Consider the following 24,504-nt stretch of genomic DNA (forward strand, 5'->3'; position numbering starts at 1 on the left):
ACGGAGTTTGAGATCCCTCCAAAGATTTTCTATTGGGTTTAGGTCTGGAGACTAGCTAGGCCATTCCACTCCTTGGTTATCCTGGCTGTGTACTTCGTGTCATTGTCATGTTGGAAGACCCAGCCACGACCCATCTTCTGTGCTCTAACTGAGGGAAGAAGGTTGTTCCCTAAAATCTCACAATATATGGCCCCGGTCACCCTCTCCTTAATACAGTGCAGTCGTCCTGTCCCATGTGCAGAAAAACACTCAAAGCATGATGTTTCCACCCCCATGCTTCACAGTAGGGATGGTGTTCTGTGGATGGTACTCATCATTCTTCTTCCTTCAAACACGGCGAGTAGAATTAAGACCAAAAAGTTCTATTTTGGTCTCATCTGATCACATGACTTTCTCCCATGACTCCTACGGATCATCCAAATGGTCATTGTCAAACTTAAGACGAACCTGGACATGTGCTGGTTTAAGTAGGGGAACCTTCCGTGCCATGCATGATTTTAAACCTTGAAGTCTTAGTGTATTACTAACACTAACCTTGGAAACGGTGGTCCCAGCTCTTTTCAGGATATTGACCAGCTCCTTCTGCGCAGAGAACATTCAGGTTTTTAAAAGCAGGCTCAAGACCCATCTTTTTAGCATAGCCTTTGACTAGTATTTATCACTTCAGTTTACTTCTCTATTTATTTAGTCTTATTTAGGCTGGCTAGTGTGTTTATGTTGAGATCCATGTTTTACTTATGTTTTATTTACTTGTTTAGTTTTGACTTATTTGATTATTTTTAATAATTTTAGATTTGCCAGTGTTTCCTCTGAGGAGCCCTCTGCACCGGGAGCTGTGGTTGGCTGTGGCTGCTGGGCTCTGGCTCGTGGGCCCTGGAGGTTTGGTCTTGACCTCTTCTCTTCTCTGGGCTCTGGGCTGGTGTCCTGTGGCTGTGGGTGACCCTGATCCTGGTGCAGATGGTTCCTCTGGTTCATATTTCATAGTTGCAGTAGATTAATAAGTGAATAAGTGAATTATGAAGAATTGTATAAGTCTTGGTAAATAATATATATCCTAAATAATTTCTCCTCCCAAATATTTTTCAATGTGCCTCGATGCCTCACAGAGCTGGAAAAATCAGCCTTTTCTGACTCAGCTCCATGGTCTTGGAACGATTTACAAAAAGATCTTAAAACTGGAATCTCTAGAGTCACTTGATAAGTCCAGGGAGATGTGGTGACTGATCTTTTTTGTTTTCTTGTGAAAGGGATTATGAATTTGGGACTTGCGTGTTAAATTAGAGTTTTATAACACATTAATAGGTATAAGGACTATAGAGAAATTAAAAAATAAAGTAATGTAGAGTTGAATGTTTGGTGTAACTCCACACAGATCAGTGATGTCGGTTCCTCTTGAGCAGCTGCAGTTGTTTCCTGCTCTGGTCTCACTCTGAAGGACTCACTGAGGGAGGTTTTTGTACGACCATAAATCACTGTGTGAACACAACACCGCTATGACGACTCTTACAGTGATAAACTGCTGCATCTTCAGCCTGAGCTCCAGTGATGGTCAAAGAGAAGTCTCTGCCGCTCCCACTGCCACTGAACCGAGATGGAGTTTCTGACAGACGTTGTGTAGCAAGTTTTATCCAGAGCTTTGGAGACTGACCAGGTTTCTGCTGATACCAGAACATGTACCAATCCCCATCACTATAAACATCTGTGTTAGTTTTACATGTGAGAGTGACTGTGGATCCTGGAGTAAACATCTGGACTGGAGGCTGAGTGACTGTGACCTGACCACTGCATCCTGTAAAAAACAATATACATTTATCAGAAGAAACACAGAGAGAAAAGGCAGTGTGTTGTGTTCAATGTCACTGAGAGTGGAACCTGTGAAGCAGCAGCAGGCCAGTGTCCAGATGAGGATGGTGCAGCCCAGAGCCATGGTGCGTTCACTGACACATGTGAGTCCTGCAGTCTTCAGCTCACTATAAAACTCAGGGAAGGATCTTCTGACCATGTGACCCTTAACCTGCTTGTGCATTTGAAAGTAGGAACATAATTTGCATCCACCTGTCCAAGTGAAACAGAAGGTGATTAGATGGATAAATTAAGTACAACTGTTGTCTTGAAATATGACAGTTCTCTAAAATGATTTCCAATGCAAATCTGTCTTCTGTGGGGGTAGTTCTTGCAGTATAGTGCCCCCTTTTGATAGAGTGTGTCAATGGGAAGTCAATAACACGTGATAAAATAATTAATCTATTAACACTTTGGGTAGAAACACTTAATAAGACATAATGTTTGTGAGGCAGTGATTCTGTTGCTTTGTCACTCCAGCCTCAAATATGACAGTAATATTTTGCTCAATTTGTACAGGACATGTGGAAATATACAAAACTAATATTTGATCGTCACATATAATTTTCTCTAATTTAAAGAAGAATTTCATCAAGGTGCAAAACTGGACTTTTGAAGAATTGGCCATAAGGGACTGAAAAGGTCAGAAGGAATTGCTAAGTGTATTTAAAATTTCAGTAGCCTTTATGAAAAACATGGGGAAAAAAAACAAAAAAACTGTTAATTTTAAGGTGGAGGGGGAGCGCGCCAAGGATACCCATTGAGCTCCATCTTGTTTACTGTGATGATGGACTATTGGGGGATTATTGGTCATATAAAATAACAATATAAAAGTGGAGGAGGTTGCGTTTTTAGACAATAACCTCAATGTGACTGTGCAGCTTCTTGTTTCTGTGATTTGTGCTTGTGTTGATGATTGTGTTGACATTTTGTTGTTTGTCCAATGAACCAAGTGCCTTTTTACAAAAATGGTGATGAACACATTTTCTCACTCTTTAGGCCGGTCTCATTGTTTCCACAGTTTTCAAAAATATTGGAGGTGTTTGTCAGTTTGGATTTAAGACAGAACATTCAATGGCAATAATGGAATTTGTACTGTTATCACTATGTGTTGGATACACTATTTATGTGAACGCAGATCAACAGCAAGCCAAACTCGGTTTTCACGAGCCAGGAAACTGAGCGTCTTGCTCCTTTAATACGGTCTTCAGGACAGCTTACAATTCCTTACAATTGTGGTGTGAAAAGCTCGAGTGAAACTGGAAAAATAAACAAATAAATGTACATTAACATCATTACATAAAGCACATGTGTCAAGAAAATAGCAAACTTAACAAACTGCTACTTTAAGGAGTCACATTACATTTTTCGCGATCTTTTCATATGCTAATTAGGTCGTTAATACGCACGAAAATAGGCTTGGCTATGCTAATACATAGTGCTCCTGAGCTAGCAAGATCATGGGCTAGGTCTAATGTCTGTTAATAACGTGTGCTAAACCAATTTCCACAACAGGGCAACTTATAAACTAATTGAAGTCACTAAATACACATTCAACTTACAGCCATTGCTTTCGTAGGTGTAGATAAGATTTTAAACACAAGATGAGCAGCTCTGGACATCAACAAGGAGGCTTATTTTAACACGTTTTTACCTAGCTGAGTTCTGCTGCTGTTACCCATAATGCATTGTGACCACTTCCTGAGGCCTTCAAAATAAAACTCAAGTGATCCAAAACTAGTGTATATAGTAATTATTTTTAACAAATGACTGTCTTGAACATGAAATATTAACCAATAAATTATAATATACTAAATTATTAACATTACAAAATTATTATGAACTTTTTCTGAAAGTAACTTTACTGTGGGCAGAACAGAATTAATCCAACAAAAACAAAGAACAAAACCTAACAACAAGCCTTCATTGTAATACATCACTCAAGATAACTTAAAAAAGAACAAGTTTGGCAATTGACAGGGCACATTAATTATGATAAAAAGAAAAAGATGACATAACATTAGAAACAGATGAGTCATGATTGATGAAAGTCTAAACTGGAGGATTCATATAAATTTAACTAAAGGCAAAATTTCCAAACCATCACTGTGTTGCATAAAGTAAAGTTCTGTTTAAATACTGATGAATTATTAAAATAATATAACTTTAATATTGTAACATATTTGAGACACTGTGGAAATTTGATAATCACTGTGTAAAACTTACCCACAACCGTTATTTATTTTACAGAAAAAGGCCCAACAGTCATTATAGAGAGCCATCGAACCCAGTATTTGTCCAACTTAAAGTATTGAAAAGTCATGATATTGTTGACTTAAGTGTCCTCAGAGTCATGTATAAAGCAAAGTGCCATGTATTACCTGTAAACATTTGACACAAGAACAAGTCACTACAATCTAAAAGGAACAGACATGATAAAAAACCCAGATTCAGAACCAATTATGTTATGGAACAAAGCTCTGCTGTGAAAGGAGTTCATTTATAATAGTCTTGACAGATAAAACAAAGAATCGAGAATAATAATGGATTTAAGAAATACATTTAAAAAAACAGCTCATTAAGTCAGTTTGAAAAAGAAAACTAAGTTGTTTATGATTACTGTTTGTGATATGAATGAAATGCACTGAAATGTTTTAATGTAACAATTAGTATTAAATTAATGTCTGGAAAAGGGGGTAGATAACATAATATTACTCTACTTTCTGCTGCTTTTAATTCATTTCTTGTAAGTTTAAATTTACAACAGAGTTAATGCATTTTTATTATGTATAAATGAAATTATTATATTTATCAAAGGCTTTGGAGACAGACCAGGTTTCTGCTGATACTAGGACATGTGATTATTACTATGAACATCTCAGTTAGTTTTACACGATAGAGTGACTGTGGATCCTGGAGTAACTGTCTGGACCCTCTGTGTTCTGTGTGTAGTCAGTTCTTGCAGTATAGTGCCCCCTTTTGATGGAATATATCAAATTCAAGTCAGTAATATCTGATGAAACAGGCTCTACTGACATTGTGGATAGAAGTGTTAAATAAGACATAACATTTGTGAGGCAGTGATTCTGATGCTTTGTCACTCTAGGCCAAGGATGTCCACACATTTTTCACCAAGAGCCTCATACTGAAACATATTTGAACAGGAGGGCCACAGAGGGTGTCGATACAGGGAGTCAAACGGTGCATTTAACAGTTTTAATGGAGACATTGTACCTTTAATAAGACTTGGAAGATTATTTTTAGGTCTGTGTGATTTTATTCAGGTTATAGAGGTAGAATCTCTTCAATTTCTAGTAAAAAATACTTCCTGATCAATTGGGCCAGTTTAGGAGGAGGCATGAGGGCCAAGAAAAATTGATCTGAGGGCCACATTAGGCCCCTGGGCCGTAGTTTGGACAACCCTGTTCTCGGCTAAAATATGACTGTAATGTTTGGCACAATCTCTACAGAAAATGCAAAAATATATAAAACTTATATTTGATTGTCTTTTATACATCTCTGTAAATGTAGACAAAGGTTTATGTGAAAGATCCAGACTGGACTGTTGTAGAGTTTGTGATAAGGGACACAAAAGAAGAGCTTGATATCTTCTTAAATTTCTGTATCCTTTATGACGGAGAAGGAAAAAGTCAGTTGTGTCAGAGGAGTGTGTCATGGTGGTGCAGGGCCTGTATGACAGCTGTTGGACAGAGGTGAGGTGGAGGTGGAACAGAGGAGTTTAAGGTGGAGGTGGGAACTGTGGTGATGGACAAACAGATGAGGTCAGACAATGATCTCAATGAACTATTATGTTTAGAGATAGAACATTGTGGTTGATGGTGATATAAAATAACAGAACAGAAGGAGAAGAGGCAAAATATTCTCCATGTGTAAAAATTAGAAAAATGCTGTTGGTGCATGATTTTTAGTTCAGAGCAGTAAAGAGTGTTCACTGCTCTACTATGATGTGAGTCTGTTCCTCTTGAGCAGCTGCAGTTGTTTCCTGCTCTGGTCTCACTCTGAAGGACTCACTGAGGGAGGTTTTTGTACGACCATAAATCACTGTGTGAACACTGGGCCACTATGAACACTCTTACAATAATAAACTGCTGCATCTTCAGCCTGAGCTCCAGTGATGGTCAAAGAGAAGTCTCTGCCGCTCCCACTGCCACTGAACCGAGATGGAGTTTCTGACAGACGTTGTGTAGCATATTTTATCCAGAGCTTTGGAGACTGACCAGGTTTCTGCTGATACCAGAACATAGGCCATTTCCCACTAGTATATTTATAAGTATCCGTGCTTATTTTACATGTGAGAGTGACTGTGGATCCTGGAGTAAATGTCTGGACTGGAGGCTGAGTGACTGTGACCTGACCACTGCATCCTGTAAAAAACAATATACATTTATCAGAAGAAACACAGAGAGAAAAGGCAGTGTGTTGTGTTCAATGTCACTGAGAGTGGAACCTGTGAAGCAGCAGCAGGCCAGTGTCCAGATGAGGATGGTGCAGCCCAGAGCCATGGTGCGTTCACTGACACATGTGAGTCCTGCAGTCTTCAGCTCACTATAAAACTCAGGGAAGGATCTTCTGACCATGTGACCCTTAACCTGCTTGTGCATTTGAAAGTAGGAACATAATTTGCATCCACCTGTCCAAGTGAAACAAGTGAATCCTATCTATCAGATAGGTACCAGTTTGTTAGTATAAACCAGAGCACCTCTCCCTGTTCTAAAGTAGCCTGTGGTGTTCCACAAGGATCTGTGCTTGGTCCAATCCTATTTACTCTGTATATGTTGCCATTGGGTAACATTATCAGAAAACATGGCATTAATTTTCACTGCTACGCTGATGACACTCAGCTGTACTTATCAATGAAACCAAATCAGACTGATCAAATAGATAAACTCAGTGCCTGTGTGAAGGACATCAAAACCTGGATGACCTTGAATTACCTGCTCTTAAATCCTGAAAAAACAGAGGTCATTGTCGTTGGTCCCAAAGGTCAAAGAGATTCTCTGTCAGACCAGATATTCTCACTCGACAATGTGAATATAGCTTCTAGCCCTACTGTAAAAAATCTTGGAGTCCTATTTGATCATAATCTCTCATTCACAGCCCATATAAACCTAGCTTGTAAAACCGCATACTTTCACCTGCGAAATATAACTAAAATTAGAAATATTTTACCTAAAAACGATGCTGAAAAACTCATCCATGCATTTGTTACTTCCAGACTTGATTACTGTAATTCCCTGCTTGCCGCCTGCCCCAAAAGTACTATAAGGAGCCTCCAGTTGGTCCAAAATGCAGCGGCCAGAGTCCTAACAGGAACTAAAAGAAGAGACCACATCAGTCCTGTACTAAAATATCTGCACTGGCTTCCTGTCGAGCTTAGAATCAAATTCAAAGTCCTCCTCCTGACATACAAAGCCCTAAACGGTATGGCCCCATCCTATCTGCAAGATGCTATTGTCCCGTACCAGCCAAACAGAGCACTCCGCTCTCAGAATGCAGGACTATTAGTGGTTCCTAGAGTGTCCAAAAGTACAGTGGGAGGGAGAGCATTCAGTTACCAAGCTCCTGTGCTATGGAATCAACTCCCTGCTGATGTTAAACAGGCCCCCACAGTCTCTGTATTTAAGACCAGGCTTAAAACCTTCCTCTTCGGTATAGCGTATGACCAGGTTACTTAGTGAGGGAGTTAGGGTTATTAAAACCCGGGATAAGATAAGCTGCAGTAGGAGTAACTAGCTGGGGGAAGTATGGCAACCTGAGCACTATCCTCTACTTTGCCCTATTTTCTCATCAGCAATGCTATTCACATGTTGTCCCCTGTCCCACTCCCCCTGTGGAGTGTATCTCTTTCAGATGCCCCGATGACAGTTGGACCTCCTCCTTGCCTGGCTCTCCTCCTCCTCGCCCGGCTCTCCTCCTCCTCGTCTGGTCTCCTGGCCGATTTCTTATGTTGTCTGATTTTTCCTGTTGTGTCTGATTTTTCCTGTTGTGTCTGATTTTTCTTGTTGTGTCTGATTCTTCCTGTTGTTTTGTTTTTTGTGTCTTGGCGGCACGGTGACTGAGTGCCATCACTCATGTCTCACAGCAAGAAGGTTGGTTCGATCCCCGGGTCACCAGGCCTTTCTGTGTGGAGTTTTTCATGTTTCTCCCCGTGTCTGGATGGGTTTCCTCCGGGTACTCCGGTTTCCCCCATCAACCAAAACATGAACGCCCTTCGAGACAACTGTTGTTGTGATTTTGGGCGTTACAAAAATAAATGAATTGAATTGAAATGAAGGTGATTTGATGGATAAATTAAGTACAACTGATATCTTGAAATGTGACAGTTCTCTAAAATGATTTGCATTGAGTTTCAACATGAAGAGGAGTTCACCATGTGTCCTCTGTGTGGGCAGTATTTGTAGTTTAGTGCCCTCTTTTGGTGGAAGTTGTCTATAGAAGTCAATAATGTGTTTTGGAATATGCCTGACTAACATTGTGGACTGAAACACTGAATGAGACTTAATGTTTGTGAGAAAATTATTCTGATGCTTTTTCATCTATTACTGTCATTTTTGGCAAAATTTGTACAGAAAATGTGACAATGTATAAAACTAATATTTGATTGTGTCATATAAATGTCCCAAGTGTGAGTAAAGATTTACATCAAAGTGCAAAGCTTGATTTTTTTGAATTGGCCATAAGGGACTGAGTAGGTCAGAAGGAATTGCTGTGTCTTCATAAATTTCCGTAGTTTGTAAATATGGGGGAAAACTGTTGTGTGGCAGATGAATGTGTCATGGTGGTGCAGGTCTTGTGTCAGAGAAGTTGGACCTCTGTCCAAGGTGAGCTGTAGATGAAACAGAGGAGTTTAAGGTGGAGGTGGGAACACAACAAGGATAGACACTGAGCCCCATCTTGTTTCATGTGATGATCTAAAAGATAAGATTGAACAGGAATCTCAGTGGAGTATTATGGGATTGTTGGTGATAGAAAACTGTCGTAACGGTGGGTGTAGCGGACCAAAGATGTGCAGGACTCGGGACAGTTTTACAGTGTTTTATTTACAGTTAGTGAAAGGTTCAGTCTTAATAGTTCATGTAACACACACACACACACAGGGAGCGGGGAGCAGGAGGCGAACCAGATGGGAGTGGTGCCGAGCAGGGACGGGAAACCAGGACCGAGACAAGGACATGTTCAGGGTGAGACCAGAGTACGCCAGGCAGAGATGTCCAGAGCGGGCATGAAGACAGCCAGGGCCGGAGCACGACGGGACCAGGAGCAGGGCCAGGGAAGATCCAGCAGTGATAGTCCAGAGAGCGGGAGACAGGGCCGGAGACGGGAAGCAAGCCGGAGACCAAGACGGGACAGGAGGAAAGGCAGTGAGGAGGACTGTACCGTGGCTGGAGCGCAGAGGTAGGAGCAGGGACGAGCGAGAGCAGGAATGTTGACACGCGGACGGTCTGGCACCGAGTGTCTGAAGCTTGTCCATCTTAAGCTCCGCAGCAGGTGGAGGTGATTGCGCTGATGCGCTCCAGGTGCGCGCGGGAGGAGCCAGCAACTCCGCCCCGCTCCGGACTCAGGCAGGTGCGGGAGGGGGAGAACACACAGGGAGACACAAGAGAGGCAGATAATACATGCCTCATGACAAAAACAGAGATATTGTGGAGGAAGTGACATTTTTAGACAATAACCTAAACATGTGACTATGCAGCTTCTTGTTTCAGTGATTTTTCTAATAAAGTTTGTGTTGATCAGTGCATTTCATCTTTTGTCCAGTGAACCATGTGGAGCATGAAATCTACTTAATCTTAGGCCACATTTTGATTCAGTGACACTTCAGTGTCTGGAGGTTATAACATAATGTATATGCAGTAATAATAATACAAGTAATAATACATTTTATTTATAATGCACTCTTCATTAAACGGAATCCCAGAGGGCTACAACAAAAATAACTTTCAAACTTACCTTCCATCTCCAAAATCCCTGAAAAAACCGTTGCCTCTCAACTACATTCCCACCTCAATAAAAACAATCTTGATGAACAGTTTCAATCAGGCTCCCGACCCCTTCACAGCACAGAAACCGCACTCATAAAAATCACAAACGACCTCCTCATGGCAGCTGATACGGGTTTACTCTCCATCCTCATCCTCCTCGATCTAACCGCAGCCTTCGACACCATCTCCCACAGCCGTCTCCTCCATAGACGATCCTCCATCAGTATCACGGACATCCCACTCACTTGGTTCACCTCATACCTCACCAACCGCACACAGTATATTCATTTAAAATCACACACATCCAACACCTTCCCTCTATCCGCTGGGGTCCCCCAGGGCTCTGTCCTGGGGCCCCTCCTTTTTATCATCTATATCCTCCCTCTTGGTTTCATCTTCCATAAGCACAACATTCACTTTCACTGTTACGTGGATGACACCCAGCTCTACGTTTCCTCCAGGCCCTCGTCATCACTCCCACCATCCTCCCTTCTCCTCTGCCTACAGGAAATCAACACATGGTTCTCCAATAACTTCCTCATGCTAAACAGTTCCAAAACAGAGTCCTCCTAGTAGCTCCCCATCCACTCTCTCCAAATCTAACAGCTTCTCAATCAACATCAACAACTCAACTGTCCATCCTTCCCCTCAGGTCGAGAGTCTGGGTGTCATCCTCGACAGTTCACTTTCCTTTCACTCACACGTCAATAATGTCGCCCGGTCTGCATATTTCCACTTACGTAATATCTCTGGTCTTCGCTCTTCCCTCACTCCTCACACCGCTGCCGTTCTAGTCCACAGCCTTGTAACTTCCCACATTGATTACAGTAACTCTCTTCTCTTTGGTCTCCCCAATAAATCCCTCCAGAAACTGCAGCTCCTTCAGAACATGGACCCCCACTGTCCACCACATCACCCCCGTCCTACAACAACTCCACTGTCTCCACTTTCCACTTTCTCAGCTCTCCATAACCTGGCCCCCTCCTCACAGATCTGCTCCATCACCACATTCCCTCTCGCTCCCTCCTCTCCTCAAACGCAAACCTCCTCTCCCTCCCCCTGTAGGACCAAGCTCCGAACCTGGAGACAGAACCTTCTCCATCTGGAACACTCCACCACAACAACTCCGAGACTACGCCGACCTCAGCATCTTCCAAAAACACCTAAAGACTCACCTGTTCAAAGCTGCTTTTAATCTTTAATTATTATGAGTATTGATTTTAAACGTTTGTATCTTTGTACTTTTTCAAATTGTTCTTCTATGTAAAGTGTCTTTGAGTGTCTTGTAAAGCGCTATATAAATAAAATGTATTATTATTATTATTATTATTATTATCACCCCCGTCCTACAACAACTCCCTGGCTCCCCATAAAACAGAGAATCAACTTCAAAATACTAATTACCACCTTCAAAGCAACACACAACCTCGCCCCTTCATACATATCTGACCTCCTCCATGTCGCTGCTCCTGCCTCTCCGCTCCTCTGAGCCAAGTTTCCTCCTTGTGTAGACCAGGTGCACATGGACCTGCACAGGAACCAAATGAAGAGGAACAGAGACGAGAGCCCATTGGGTCTCAACAGGAACAATTATAATGATTCTTTCTTATAGCAACAACTAAATGTGGTCAAACAAAAGTCATTTAACTGTATCTGAAACATGAAAAACTAAATGTCCAGCAGTGTAAATGTGTCTGAACTTAAAAATGTATCAAACACTCGGAAAATTTTGCAGAAACCAGTCCAAAACTAATCCCAATCAAAACCTAGTTTAAAATAGTTTTAAATATTTGTAAATAGAATAAATAGTTGGCATGAATGGTTTGAATTATATGAATGTTGATGAGACAAAAAAAAGGTTGTGTTGTTAAAAGGGGAGGGTGCAGTTCATATACCATAGTGCTAAACTGAACAACACTGAAAAAGGACAGTTATAGTTAAAGCAACAATTAAAACATTGAATACACATGATGCCTCTCAATAGATACAAAGAGGATTCACAACCAGCACTGGACAAAAATAAGTGTCATGACAGACTTGACCTGACACTGGACTATTACATATGGAAATTTTTCACACACTAAAACTATTACTTGAGCAAACGTAGAAACAAATCATGAACTCCACCAAAATAATGTGGGTGGATGTTTTGCCATTAGCGCTGATGGTAACGTGGTTCACACCCAACATCTCGATTTCTCTTTACACAAGATCTTAATCAGGAGAAGGACGGACACTCCTCTCCAACGTGAAATAAGTGTCTCCAGAAATCTACAAGATCATGAACTCTCTATGACAAAGCACTGACGAACTTACATCTGTACTTCTCTCCCAACAGGTTTATAGATCCACATGCTTCAGTCTTTAGAGTTTATAGAGTTATGATGTTTGTGCTTATTACAGACATGTATGAATAGTTTTATGGTGTGAGGGTTATAAAGGCTCCAGATTACAATGATGATCTGTACATGGTCTGCCTGGTTTACTCATGGAGGTGTGTGACATTTTATTATTACATTATGAGTTTATCCTTTGTATTTTATTTTCTAATAGTTTATATTTTGATGCTTTAGGACTTTATGTTATGTTTTTCTTGTTTCTTTTGTTGTCAATATTGTTTTTTTTCTTTTTAAAGTTGGGAATTTTATATCTACATTTAGCAGAGCACAGATTATAAAATATATTGTGTAATTAAATGTTCAGTTTTTCATTTTCATGTTTTTGTACAGTAAAAAAAAGAGTTGTGTATTTGACCGTTGCCATAAAGTCCTCAAAGTGTTATATATAACAGGACGCTGGAACTCACCAACGATGTTTTAAAATACTACCAAATTTTGTCTTTCTACATAAAGGACATTTACTTCTTACATGAATTGTGTTACATGATAAGAAGTGGTCTGTCTTTTGTCCTATGAGCCGTATGAAATGTGATGTCTCTGCTTATTTTCATATGAAAGTCTACAATACATTAGAGTTAAGATTTGTGACTTACAATTATTGAATTCAAAATGATCTAATCAAAATGAAATCATATTTACATCATGACTTGGTATTCCAGATTTGATCCCTCACAGAGCAGGTGCTATTAAACTATGAGGAGAAATCAGATATTATAACAAGGAGCCCATAAACTTATGTCAGCACATTTGTATATATGACTGGAGCCTATACATTTCATATTTCATAGTTGCAGTAGATTAATAAGTGAATAAGTGAATTATGAAGAATTTTGTCTGGGTAAATAATATATATCCTAAATCATTTCTCCTCCCAAATATTTTTCAATGTGCCTCGATGCCTCACAGAGCTGGAAAAATCAGCCTTTTCTGACTCAGCTCCATGGTCTTGGAACGATTTACAAAAATATCTTAAAACTGGAATCTCTAGAGTCACTTGAAAAGTTCAAGAAGGTGTGGAGGTTTTTCTTGTAAAAGGGATTATGAATATGGGACGTGCATGTTAAATGAGAGTTTAAAAAAGCACAAATAGGTATAAGAACTAAAGAAAAATAAAAAATACTGTCGAGGTGAATGTTTGGTGTAACTCCACACAGATCAGTGATGTCTGTTCCTCTTGAGCAGCTGCAGTCGTTTCCTGCTCTGGTCTCACTCTGAAGGACTCACTGAGGGAGGTTTTTGTACGACCATAAATCACTGTGTGAACACTGGGTCACTATGATAACTCTGACAGTAATAAACTGCCTCATCTTCAGCCTGAGCTCCAGTGATGGTCAAAGAGAAGTCTCTGCCGCTCCCACTGCCACTGAACCGAGATGGAGTTTCTGACAGACGTTGTGTAGCAAGTTTTATCCAGAGCTTTGGAGACTGACCAGGTTTCTGCTGATACCAGTATAAGTGCCAGACAGAGCGACTGTATTGGGTAACATCTCTGTTAATTATACACGAGAGAGGGACTGTGGATCCTGGAGTAAACGTCTGGACTGGAGGCTGAGTGACTGTGACCTGACCACTGCATCCTGTAAAAAACAATATACATTTATCAGAAGAAACACAGAGAGAAAAGGCAGTGTGTTGTGTTCAATGTCACTGAGAGTGGAACCTGTGAAGCAGCAGCAGGCCAGTGTCCAGATGAGGATGGTGCAGCCCAGAGCCATGGTGCGTTCACTGACACATGTGAGTCCTGCAGTCTTCAGCTCACTATAAAACTCAGGGAAGGATCTTCTGACCATGTGACCCTCCTCTCTATGGAAATACTGTCTCTGTACTCTGAACCCAAATGTATTCATCCTATTGGAATCATTTTTAAACACACACAGGTGAAAAAACACTTTTTTGCCGGACATAAGTATAGTATGAAGTATGAAGCAGTCACACTAGTCACATCAGTAACCAAAAGTACTGCACCTTAAAGCCAACATTAGCATTTCAATGTATTATTAAACTTACTACTTAACTATTTATTCTATTATACAAAATATCACATCACATTTTTTATTCACAGTGAGTTGTCTGGAGAAAACACTCATCAATTACACCAAGTAATATTAATGCAAAAAATAGATATATTTAGACTTTTCTTCATGTTTTCAGTGTTTCAAAGTTGAATCTGGACAGGTTGCATTCATGGATTATATAATGACACAAATAGTAAAACATGAGTGAATGTTGTGAGTGTGAACTGAGAGCAGTGTGTGGAGGAGAACAGAGCAGAGGTTTTTGTACGGCCTCTTCATGACTTTGTATCACTGTGGTGGACGTTCGGAGGAGGAACACAAGTCATCGTGGACTGTGAGTACTTTTTACTTTATACTTTATCAGGACTACTTTATTACTGGTATTTTAGCAGGATTTTGGTTATGTTTGTAGATTTGTGAATATTTGTCTTTAATTTAATTCCATAGTTACAGTTGTATAGGTCAGTGTTAAAGAAACAATGATCTCAAAATATACAATTATTATTAGGCTGTTTATTGTTGATTAGAGAAATATAAAATATATATGATTCATTTACTGAATTTTACATAGACTGAATATTATTATGAGTGTTGTTAGTTTCATTTTTGAAAGTTAAATTCAGGTTTTAAACAAGAAAGAAATGGTTTTAACTTAACACCAAAGTCCATTTATGAACTCAATCATGTTTATGTTTAATTATATTTACAAAAAGTGAATAAGAAGTATTTTTTCTTTGATATATGTCTGCATAAAAATAAAAAAAAAAACAGTAGAAAATTACAATATGTTGACCTAAAATCAGCTCAATCCAAGCTCTTACATAAACAATATATTATTATTTTTATGTGTCATAAATCTCCATGACTTTTACTTGTAACAGTTTTTATCAGTATAACAGCAGTTGTCCACGGTTCATTGGTCGGACTTACAGTGAACAGGAAGTGAAAGACACAGATGTAAATGTCTCTAGTCTTCATCATTTTGTGCAGTGACTGTTTTCTGATGTATTGCTTTAACACGTTGCGCTGCCCCCTGTCTGTGTGCAGTGGGAGTACAGCAGCCCGCCCTGACCGTCCTGCCCCCGTCCAGAGAGGAGCTGCAGAGGGGCAGTGCCACGCTGCTGTGTGTGGCCAGCGGGGGCTTCCCCTCTGATTGGACGCTGGGCTGGAGAGTGGGCGGGGCCTCCGCAGAGGGGTCCCACAGCCCGGGGGTCATGAGAGGGGACGGCCTCTACAGCCACATCAGCGTCCTGAGGCTGTCCACAGAGCAGTGGAGAGACACATCAGTGAGCTGTGAGGCCCATCGGAGTGGACAGAGCCCAGTCACTCAGAGCCTGGAGTCACTGTCCTGCTCCCAGTGAGACACGCCCACATGAGGACACACTTCACCTGCTCTATGGGACACTCCCTGGGTTTGACTGAGCTGATGGAGGGCTCAGGAATAAACATGTGACTATGCAGCTTCATGTTACTGTGTTTGTGCTAATAAAGCTTGTGTTCATCAATGAGTTTTGTCTCTTTTATTAAGTTAAATACAATATATTAATATGTAACATCAAACTGTTTTGTCCAAATTATTGTGGTGTATTTCTGCTCATATAGAACAGACACTGTCACTTTAAACAAAAGTGCAATCACACATTCTAACAAAGTCCATAGACGCTCTTATGTTTTCAATATTTTATTTCTTTCATTAGTCTTTACTTGTCAGGGACCATGTACAAATTAATTAATCTCACAAAAGAAAAGAGAATTTGTACCAGATTTAGCTCCTGCTGTTTCCCATGTGCAGTCCCTGGGCAGGTGAACACACATTAAAAATACACATAGGATCTTCTGACCATGTGACCCTTAACCTGCTTGTGCATTTGAAAGTAGGAACATAATTTGCATCCACCTGTCCAAGTGAAACAGAAGGTGATTAGATGGATAAATTAAGTACAACTGATATCTTGAAATATGACAGTTCTCTAAAATGATTTGCATTGAGTTTCAACATGAAGAGGAGTTCACCATGTGTCCTCTGTGTGGGCAGTATTTGTAGTATAGTGCCCTCTTTTGGTGGAAGTTGTCTATAGAAGTCAATAATGTGTTTTGGAATATGCCTGACTAACATTGTGGACTGAAACACTGAATAAGACTTAATGTTTGTGAGACAATTATTCTGATACTTTTGTCATCTATGACTACGACCAAATACTTATTTTACCAAGGAATGTACCAGATAATTGATAAAAATTCCTACAATGTGATTTCCTGGATTCTTTCCACCCATTGTGTCAATTACAGGCCTCTCACATCTTTTTAAGTGGGAAAACTTGCACAGTTGGTGGGTGAATAAATAATAAATTGCCTCACTGTAAGTTCAAGAAAGTGTGGTGACCAATCGAACCAACCGAGCTGGTCAGCTGACGTCATTTCCGGGTGAGTGCATTCTGTTTTGCGAGTTGTATATCTAGCGTATCTAGCGTCTCTCTCCTGAAATTGTTAATCCACGAATCTTTACAATTTTAAAAAGCAGTTTCTAACATCTACACTAGTGCCTGAATACTTCGCTAAACCACCGAAGTTTCATTCAGCATCTATTGCTCCGCACTTCGTGGATTAAGCCCCTCTATCTCTCGGTTCAGCCTGAACTAGCCTAGCCGACTAGCATCATGGCTAAACCTTCCCCCTCTTCTCTCGCTTTTCCCTGCCCTGGTTGCCATATGTGGAGTGATGACCCTGGCTTATTTGATGATGATAGGGACAGTTGTGTTAAGTGTAGTGTAGTGGCAGTCCTGCAGGCCAGGGTCTCAGAGTTAGAAACGCGGATCCGCTCATTGGAGGCTCTGACCCCGAGTTACAGTCAGGTAGCAGCAGTAGGGACCGCGGACCGCAGTAGCTTTAGCGTAACTAGTGAGACTAGCCCCCCAGCGCAACCCGTGCAGCCGGGATCAGACCAGGACAGGTTTGTGACGGTTAGAAGAAAGCGTAGGACAGGCCAGGGACACAGGGCTGAGAATAGGACTGTAGCAGACCAGGGACACAGGGTTGAGAGTAGAGAGCTCCCCGTCCAGAACAGGTTTGCTCCCCTGAACTGGACCCGGGACACTTTAGTCATAGGGAGCTCCATAGTCAGGGACGTGGAACTGCCTGCAGCTTCCACGCGGTGTTACCCTGGAGCCAGACTGGGTGACATCGAGGGGAATCTTAGGCTTTTAAAGAAAAGTAAGAATAGGTACCGCCGGATCGTTATACACGCGGGGGGTAACGATACTCGGCGCGGTCAGTCAGAGGTGGTTAAGTTACAGATAGCTGCAGTCTGTCAATTGGCTAAGTCGATGTCGGAGTCCGTGTACTTCTCTGGCCCCCTCCCAACCTATACCAATTGTGAAATGTACAGCCGCTTTTCAGCAGTCAACCAGTGGTTGACCAATTGGTGCCCGCAGAATGGTGTCGTCTTCATAGATAATTGGAGGGCATTTGAGGGGAAGCCTAGGCTTATACGTAGAGAGGGCATCCATCCCACGCAGGCTGGCTCCGCCCTGTTAGCTCAGAATATGATTGCTAGTCTAGATTGACCAGGTAAGACTAGCACGCAGAACAGCTCAGGGAAGCACAGTGACAGTGATAGTGACGTTAGGGAGCAGTTTAGACCAGTGAAGCACAACTCAGTCAGAGGGAACAGCTCCAAACAGACAGAGACTGTGTGTGCCCCACGTACAAAAAGCACAAATAAAACACCCCTAAACTCTGACAAGGAAGCTGTCAGATCTCATAACTTAACAAAAATAAATAAATGTGCCGCAAATAAACAAAATGATAAGTGTGTAAAATGTGGACTGCTAAACATCAGGTCTCTTTCCTCCAAATCTCTTTTAATAAATGAACTAATTGGCGACCTTAATATTGATCTGTTAGCCCTAACTGAAACATGGCTTCAGGAAAATGATTATGTTAGACTAAACGAATCTACACCATCAAGTCACATGAACTTTCAGAGTGCCCGGAGCACAGGTCGAGGTGGTGGTGTGGCCGTCATCTCTCATTCTAGTCTAATTCTCAGCCCCAAACCCAACTATACTTACCTCTCCTTTGAAAGCCTCGCACTCTCCATTACGTGCCCCAATTGGAAAAACCAAAAAGCTGTTATATTTATAATAATTTATCGACCTCCTGGTCCATATGCCGACTTCCTGACAGAGTTTTCTGATTTCATCTCAAGTTTAGTCTTGAACTGGGAAAGGATTGTTATAGTCGGAGATTTCAACATTCATGTAGATAACGGCAGTGATTGCCTCAGTAATGCTTTTGGTGCACTCCTGGATGGGATCGGTTTCACCCAGAGTGTGAATAAGCCGACTCACTGTCACAATCACACTCTAGATCTCGTTCTAACCTATGGTATTGAGATTAATGATCTAATTGTCCTTCCTCAAAACCCTATACTCTCTGACCATTTCTTAATTACCTTTCAATTTATACTAAAAGACTATCCAGCCCCACAGAAAAAAACTATAATGAAAAGAACATTATCAGATAAATCGGTTACAGAGTTTAAAGAAATTATTGAGCCATTACTGAAAGATATGTCATGTGACAATGGCAATAATTTTAATCCAATTGTCACTGATCAATTGGTTGACAGAACAATGCTCACCTTAACATCTGCTCTCGATGTTGTAGCTCCGCTAAAACAGAAAAGCATTAAACCAAGACCTCCGGCTCCATGGTACACGTTACAGCTCAGGACACTCAAACAACATGTAAGACGCACAGAGAAGCTTTGGCGCCGCTCGCGCTCTGAGCAGTCTCTGAAGGCATGGAAGCTCTGCCTGCTCACTTATAAGGCCGCTCTGCGGAAAGCCCGAACTAGATACTATTCAAATCTAATAGAAGTAAACAAAAATAACCCCAGATTTTTGTTCAGCACTGTAGCCAGGCTGACAAACTCCCACACTGCTAATGAGTCTCTTATCCCCTCGAACATTAGTTGTGATGACTTTCTTCACTTCTTTGATTACAAAATCACAACCATTAGAGACAAAATTAACAAAGCTACTCCAAAAATCAGCTCTGAGCAAATCCAGTCTGTAATGCCAATATCCCATATGGACCCTCTAATAATATTAGATAAATTTACTCCTGTTGATGAGGTGGAGATTACCTCAGTCATCATGTCGTCAAAACCATCAACCTGTTTGCTCGACCCTATTCCAATCAGACTCCTCAAAGAAGCCCTCCCCCTAATAATAGATTCCATCCATAACATATTAAATATGTCGTTAGAAAATGGCTACGTTCCTCAGTCCTTTAAGTATGCTGTGATTAAACCCCTTTTGAAAAAACCTAACCTAAATCCTGATGAATTAGTCAACTATAGACCTATCTCTAATCTTCCCTTCCTCTCAAAAATTCTAGAACGAGTTGTGGTGAAACAGCTCTGCCGCCACCTGCAGGACAATAATATATTTGAAAAATTTCAATCTGGATTCAGAGCTCACCACAGCACAGAGACTGCACTGCTTAAAGTAACAAATGATTTACTACTAGCTGCTGATAACGGGCTGGCTTCAGTCCTGGTCCTACTGGACCTCAGTGCAGCGTTTGACACCATTGATCACAACATTCTACTGCAGAGGTTAGAATGTGACATTGGAATCAGAGGGACCGCCCTCAAATGGTTTAAATCCTATCTATCAGATAGGTACCAGTTTGTTAGTATAAACCAGAGCACCTCTCCCTGTTCTAAAGTAGCCTGTGGTGTTCCACAAGGATCTGTGCTTGGTCCAATCCTATTTACTCTGTATATGTTGCCATTGGGTAACATTATCAGAAAACATGGCATTAATTTTCACTGCTACGCTGATGACACTCAGCTGTACTTATCAATGAAACCAAATCAGACTGATCAAATAGATAAACTCAGTGCCTGTGTGAAGGACATCAAAACCTGGATGACCTTGAATTACCTGCTCTTAAATCCTGAAAAAACAGAGGTCATTGTCGTTGGTCCCAAAGGTCAAAGAGATTCTCTGTCAGACCAGATATTCTCACTCGACAATGTGAATATAGCTTCTAGCCCTACTGTAAAAATCTTGGAGTCCTATTTGATCAAAATCTCTCATTCACAGCCCATATAAACCTAGCTTGTAAAACCGCATACTTTCACCTGCGAAATATAACTAAAATTAGAAATATTTTACCTAAAAACGATGCTGAAAAACTCATCCATGCATTTGTTACTTCCAGACTTGATTACTGTAATTCCCTGCTTGCCGCCTGCCCCAAAAGTACTATAAGGAGCCTCCAGTTGGTCCAAAATGCAGCGGCCAGAGTCCTAACAGGAACTAAAAGAAGAGACCACATCAGTCCTGTACTAAAATATCTGCACTGGCTTCCTGTCGAGCTTAGAATCAAATTCAAAGTCCTCCTCCTGACATACAAAGCCCTAAACGGTATGGCCCCATCCTATCTGCAAGATGCTATTGTCCCGTACCAGCCAAACAGAGCACTCCGCTCTCAGAATGCAGGACTATTAGTGGTTCCTAGAGTGTCCAAAAGTACAGTGGGAGGGAGAGCATTCAGTTACCAAGCTCCTGTGCTATGGAATCAACTCCCTGCTGATGTTAAACAGGCCCCCACAGTCTCTGTATTTAAGACCAGGCTTAAAACCTTCCTCTTCGGTATAGCGTATGACCAGGTTACTTAGTGAGGGAGTTAGGGTTATTAAAACCCGGGATAAGATAAGCTGCAGTAGGAGTAACTAGCTGGGGGAAGTATGGCAACCTGAGCACTATCCTCTACTTTGCCCTATTTTCTCATCAGCAATGCTATTCACATGTTGTCCCCTGTCCCACTCCCCCTGTGGAGTGTATCTCTTTCAGATGCCCCGATGACAGTTGGACCTCCTCCTTGCCTGGCTCTCCTCCTCCTCGCCCGGCTCTCCTCCTCCTCGTCTGGTCTCCTGGCCGATTTCTTATGTTGTCTGATTTTTCCTGTTGTGTCTGATTTTTCCTGTTGTGTCTGATTTTTCTTGTTGTGTCTGATTCTTCCTGTTGTTTTGTTTTTTGTGTCTTGGCGGCACGGTGACTGAGTGCCATCACTCATGTCTCACAGCAAGAAGGTTGGTTCGATCCCCGGGTCACCAGGCCTTTCTGTGTGGAGTTTTTCATGTTTCTCCCCGTGTCTGGATGGGTTTCCTCCGGGTACTCCGGTTTCCCCCATCAACCAAAACATGAACGCCCTTCGAGACAACTGTTGTTGTGATTTTGGGCGTTACAAAAATAAATGAATTGAATTGAATTGAATCTTTTTTTTTTTTTTTTAAAGGGATTGTGAATTTGGGACGTCTATGGTTAATTAGTTATAAACAACATAAATAAGTATAAGAAATATAAAAAAAAAAAAATACTGTAGAGGTGAATGTTTGGTGTAACTCCACACAGATCAGTGATGTCTGTTCCTCTTGAGCAGCTGCAGTTGTTTCCTGCTCTGGTCTCACTCTGAAGGACTCACTGAGGGAGGTTTTTGTACGACCATAAATCACTGTGTGAACACTGGGCCACTATGAAGACTCTTACAGTGATAAACTGCTGCATCTTCAGCCTGAGCTCCAGTGATGGTCAAAGAGAAGTCTCTGCCGCTCCCACTGCCAATGAACCGAGATGGAGTTTCTGACAGACGTTGTGTAGCAAGTTTTATCAAGGGCTTTGGAGACTGACCAGGTTTCTGCTGATACCAGAACATACCCAACTCCCCACCACCCCATCTATAAACATCTGTGTTAGTTTTACATGTGAGAGTGACTGTGGATCCTGGAGTAAACGTCTGGACTGGAGGCTGAGTGACTGTGACCTGACCACTGCATCCTGTAAAAAACAATATACATTTATCAGAAGAAACACAGAGAGAAAAGGCAGTGTGTTGTGTTCAATGTCACTGAGAGTGGAACCTGTGAAGCAGCAGCAGGCCAGTGTCCAGATGAGGATGGTGCAGCCCAGAGCCATGGTGCGTTCACTGACACATGTGAGTCCTGCAGTCTTCAGCTCACTATAAAACTCAGGGAAGGATCAGCTGACCATGTGACCCTTAACCTGCTTGTGCATTTGAAAGTAGGAACATAATTTGCATCCACCTGTCCAAGTGAAACAGAAGGTGATTAGATGGATAAATTAAGTACAACTGATATCTTGAAATATGTCAGTTCTCTAAAATGATTTGCATTGAGTTTCAACATGAAGAGGAGGAGAGGATTTTCAAACCCTCTTCTGTCTTCTGTGTGGTCAGTTCTTGCAGTATAGTGCCCCCTTTTGGTGTAATATATCTACAGCAAGTCAATAATATTTGATGAAATAGGCTCTACTGACATTGTGGATTGAAGCATTGAATAAGACAAAATGTTTGTGAGGCAGTGATTCTGTTTTGATTCAGTCTAAAATATGACTGTAATATTTGGCATAATCTGTACAGAAAATGTAAAAATATATTAAAGTAGTATTTTATAATCTTGTATATGTTTCTGAAATGTAAGAAATCATCTGAGTTAAGAGTTGTGGTGTAACATGTCCAGAATTGTTAAGTTCAAATATCAGAACATACGGGAGCAAATTGTACCTGTTTTTTTTTGTAATGTATTCACTTATTATCACTCATATAGAAAAGGGGCAATTTATTAAAAAATACAACTGCATAGAAGTGAAAAATCAGCTATTACAATCATGGAGTGAAGACGTTTTGCTGCTCGTCCAAGCCGTTTGTTCTTCAGTTGTGGTCAGTTTACTGCTGGACACTGTCTTATATCTGTCTGAAGGAGGAGCTAACTACACTGAAACTTTAAACAGCTTTTGTCTCCAGTTTCATCTGAAACTACCCTTTTCAATCTTTAATGACCCTGCTATTGTTTTATTTGGATCTGAGGATAGAGTTGTAGATCGGTGAGAGATTAAGTCTCGGGCCTCCATTCCTGTTTAAGGAAGGATTGTCTTTCCTCACAAAAACATCTTCTTTAACTCTCCTCTCAAATCATTTCTTTTCTCTGGGTCAGATGTGAACCTCACTCTCTTCAAAGGAGTGGTCAGTGTCTCTGAGATGTAGATGAACAGCAGACTGTGGTCCTGAGCTGCTCTTGTGACGGTGTTGGTTCATCCTCGTATGGAGGGGCTGTTTAGTTTCTCCAGTGTAACGCTCACTGCACTCTTCACTGCACTGAATGGAGTAGACTATGGAGATTACTTTGTTGTTTGGGGTTTTGTTCTTTGAGTGAACCAGTTTTTGTCTTAAAGTGTTTGTAGGTTTGAAAAATACTGGAATTTCATACTGTCTGAAAATTCTCTTTAGTTTTTCAGACACACTGTTGTGTAAGGGATGGTAACACCTTTCCTTCTGGGTTCAGATTCCCTGTTGTCCTGTTTTTTCGCTCTCTTAGATCTATTGAAGGCCCATTTTGGATATCCACAAGCTGAGAGGACTTTCTCCACGTGCTGTTCCTCCTTCATTTTTGTCTCTGTGTTTGTGGGCATCACTTGCTGTAGTGTGCGGATACAGTGAGGTAAATAAGTATTTGAAAACCCTGTGATTTTGCAAGTTTTCCCACTTAGAAATCATGGAGGGGTGTGAAATTTTCATCTTAGGTGCATGTCCACTGTGAGAGACATAATCTGAAAAAAAAAAATCTGGAAATCAAATTGTATGATTTTTAAAATAATTTATTTGTATGTTACTGCTGCAAATAAGTGTTTGAACAACTGAGAAAATCAATGTTAATATTTGGTACAGTAACCTTTGTTTGCATTTACAGAGGTCAAACATTTCCTGTAGTTTTTCACCAGGTTTGCTCACACTGCAGGAGGCCCACTCTTCCACACAGATCTTCTCTAGATTAGTCAGGTTTCTGGGCTGTCGCTGAGAAACACGGAGTTTGAGATCCCTCCAAAGATTTTCTATTGGGTTTAGGTCTGGAGACTAGCTAGGCCATTCCACTCCTTGGTTATCCTGGCTGTGTACTTCGTGTCATTGTCATGTTGGAAGACCCAGCCACGACCCATCTTCTGTGCTCTAACTGAGGGAAGAAGGTTGTTCCCTAAAATCTCACAATATATGGCCCCGGTCACCCTCTCCTTAATACAGTGCAGTCGTCCTGTCCCATGTGCAGAAAAACACTCAAAGCATGATGTTTCCACCCCCATGCTTCACAGTAGGGATGGTGTTCTGTGGATGGTACTCATCATTCTTCTTCCTTCAAACACGGCGAGTGGAATTAAG

At 41.2% G+C, this 24,504-nt stretch overlaps 1 protein-coding gene, 1 pseudogene and 5 gene segments (V, D, J or C); 3 read left to right on the forward strand and 4 right to left on the reverse strand.

Annotated features, from left to right (window-relative positions):
- Positions 1-1,469: 1,469 nt before the first annotated feature.
- LOC117390762 (immunoglobulin kappa variable 6D-21-like) lies at positions 1,470-1,932 on the reverse strand. The segment is given in 2 exon segments: positions 1,470-1,789; positions 1,873-1,932. Coding segments are annotated over 2 exon segments (375 nt in total).
- Positions 1,933-5,901: 3,969 nt separating this feature from the next.
- Positions 5,902-6,365, reverse strand: LOC117390767 (immunoglobulin kappa variable 6D-21-like). The segment is given in 2 exon segments: positions 5,902-6,227; positions 6,311-6,365. Coding segments are annotated over 2 exon segments (381 nt in total).
- Positions 6,366-6,632: 267 nt separating this feature from the next.
- On the forward strand, positions 6,633-7,505 carry LOC129457330 (uncharacterized; the record flags this gene model as incomplete). The annotated part of the gene is made up of 1 exon (XM_055230997.1): positions 6,633-7,505. A coding segment is annotated over one exon (873 nt), but the record flags the coding sequence as incomplete, so codon positions are not given.
- Positions 7,506-13,495: 5,990 nt separating this feature from the next.
- LOC117390766 (probable non-functional immunoglobulin kappa variable 6D-41) lies at positions 13,496-13,959 on the reverse strand. The segment is given in 2 exon segments: positions 13,496-13,821; positions 13,905-13,959. Coding segments are annotated over 2 exon segments (381 nt in total).
- LOC117390775 (Ig lambda-2 chain C region-like) lies at positions 13,958-15,767 on the forward strand. The segment is given in 3 exon segments: positions 13,958-13,978; positions 14,494-14,593; positions 15,307-15,767. Coding segments are annotated over 3 exon segments (435 nt in total).
- A 4,281-nt stretch (positions 15,768-20,048) lies between these two features.
- Positions 20,049-20,920, forward strand: LOC129457339 (uncharacterized; annotated as a pseudogene).
- An 866-nt stretch (positions 20,921-21,786) lies between these two features.
- LOC117390764 (immunoglobulin kappa variable 6D-21-like) lies at positions 21,787-22,250 on the reverse strand. The segment is given in 2 exon segments: positions 21,787-22,112; positions 22,196-22,250. Coding segments are annotated over 2 exon segments (381 nt in total).
- Between the last annotated feature and the right edge of the window lie 2,254 nt (positions 22,251-24,504).

The sequence above is a fragment of the Periophthalmus magnuspinnatus genome, chromosome 22 (genome assembly GCF_009829125.3).
Source record: "Periophthalmus magnuspinnatus isolate fPerMag1 chromosome 22, fPerMag1.2.pri, whole genome shotgun sequence".
Taxonomy (NCBI): domain Eukaryota; kingdom Metazoa; phylum Chordata; class Actinopteri; order Gobiiformes; family Gobiidae; genus Periophthalmus; species Periophthalmus magnuspinnatus.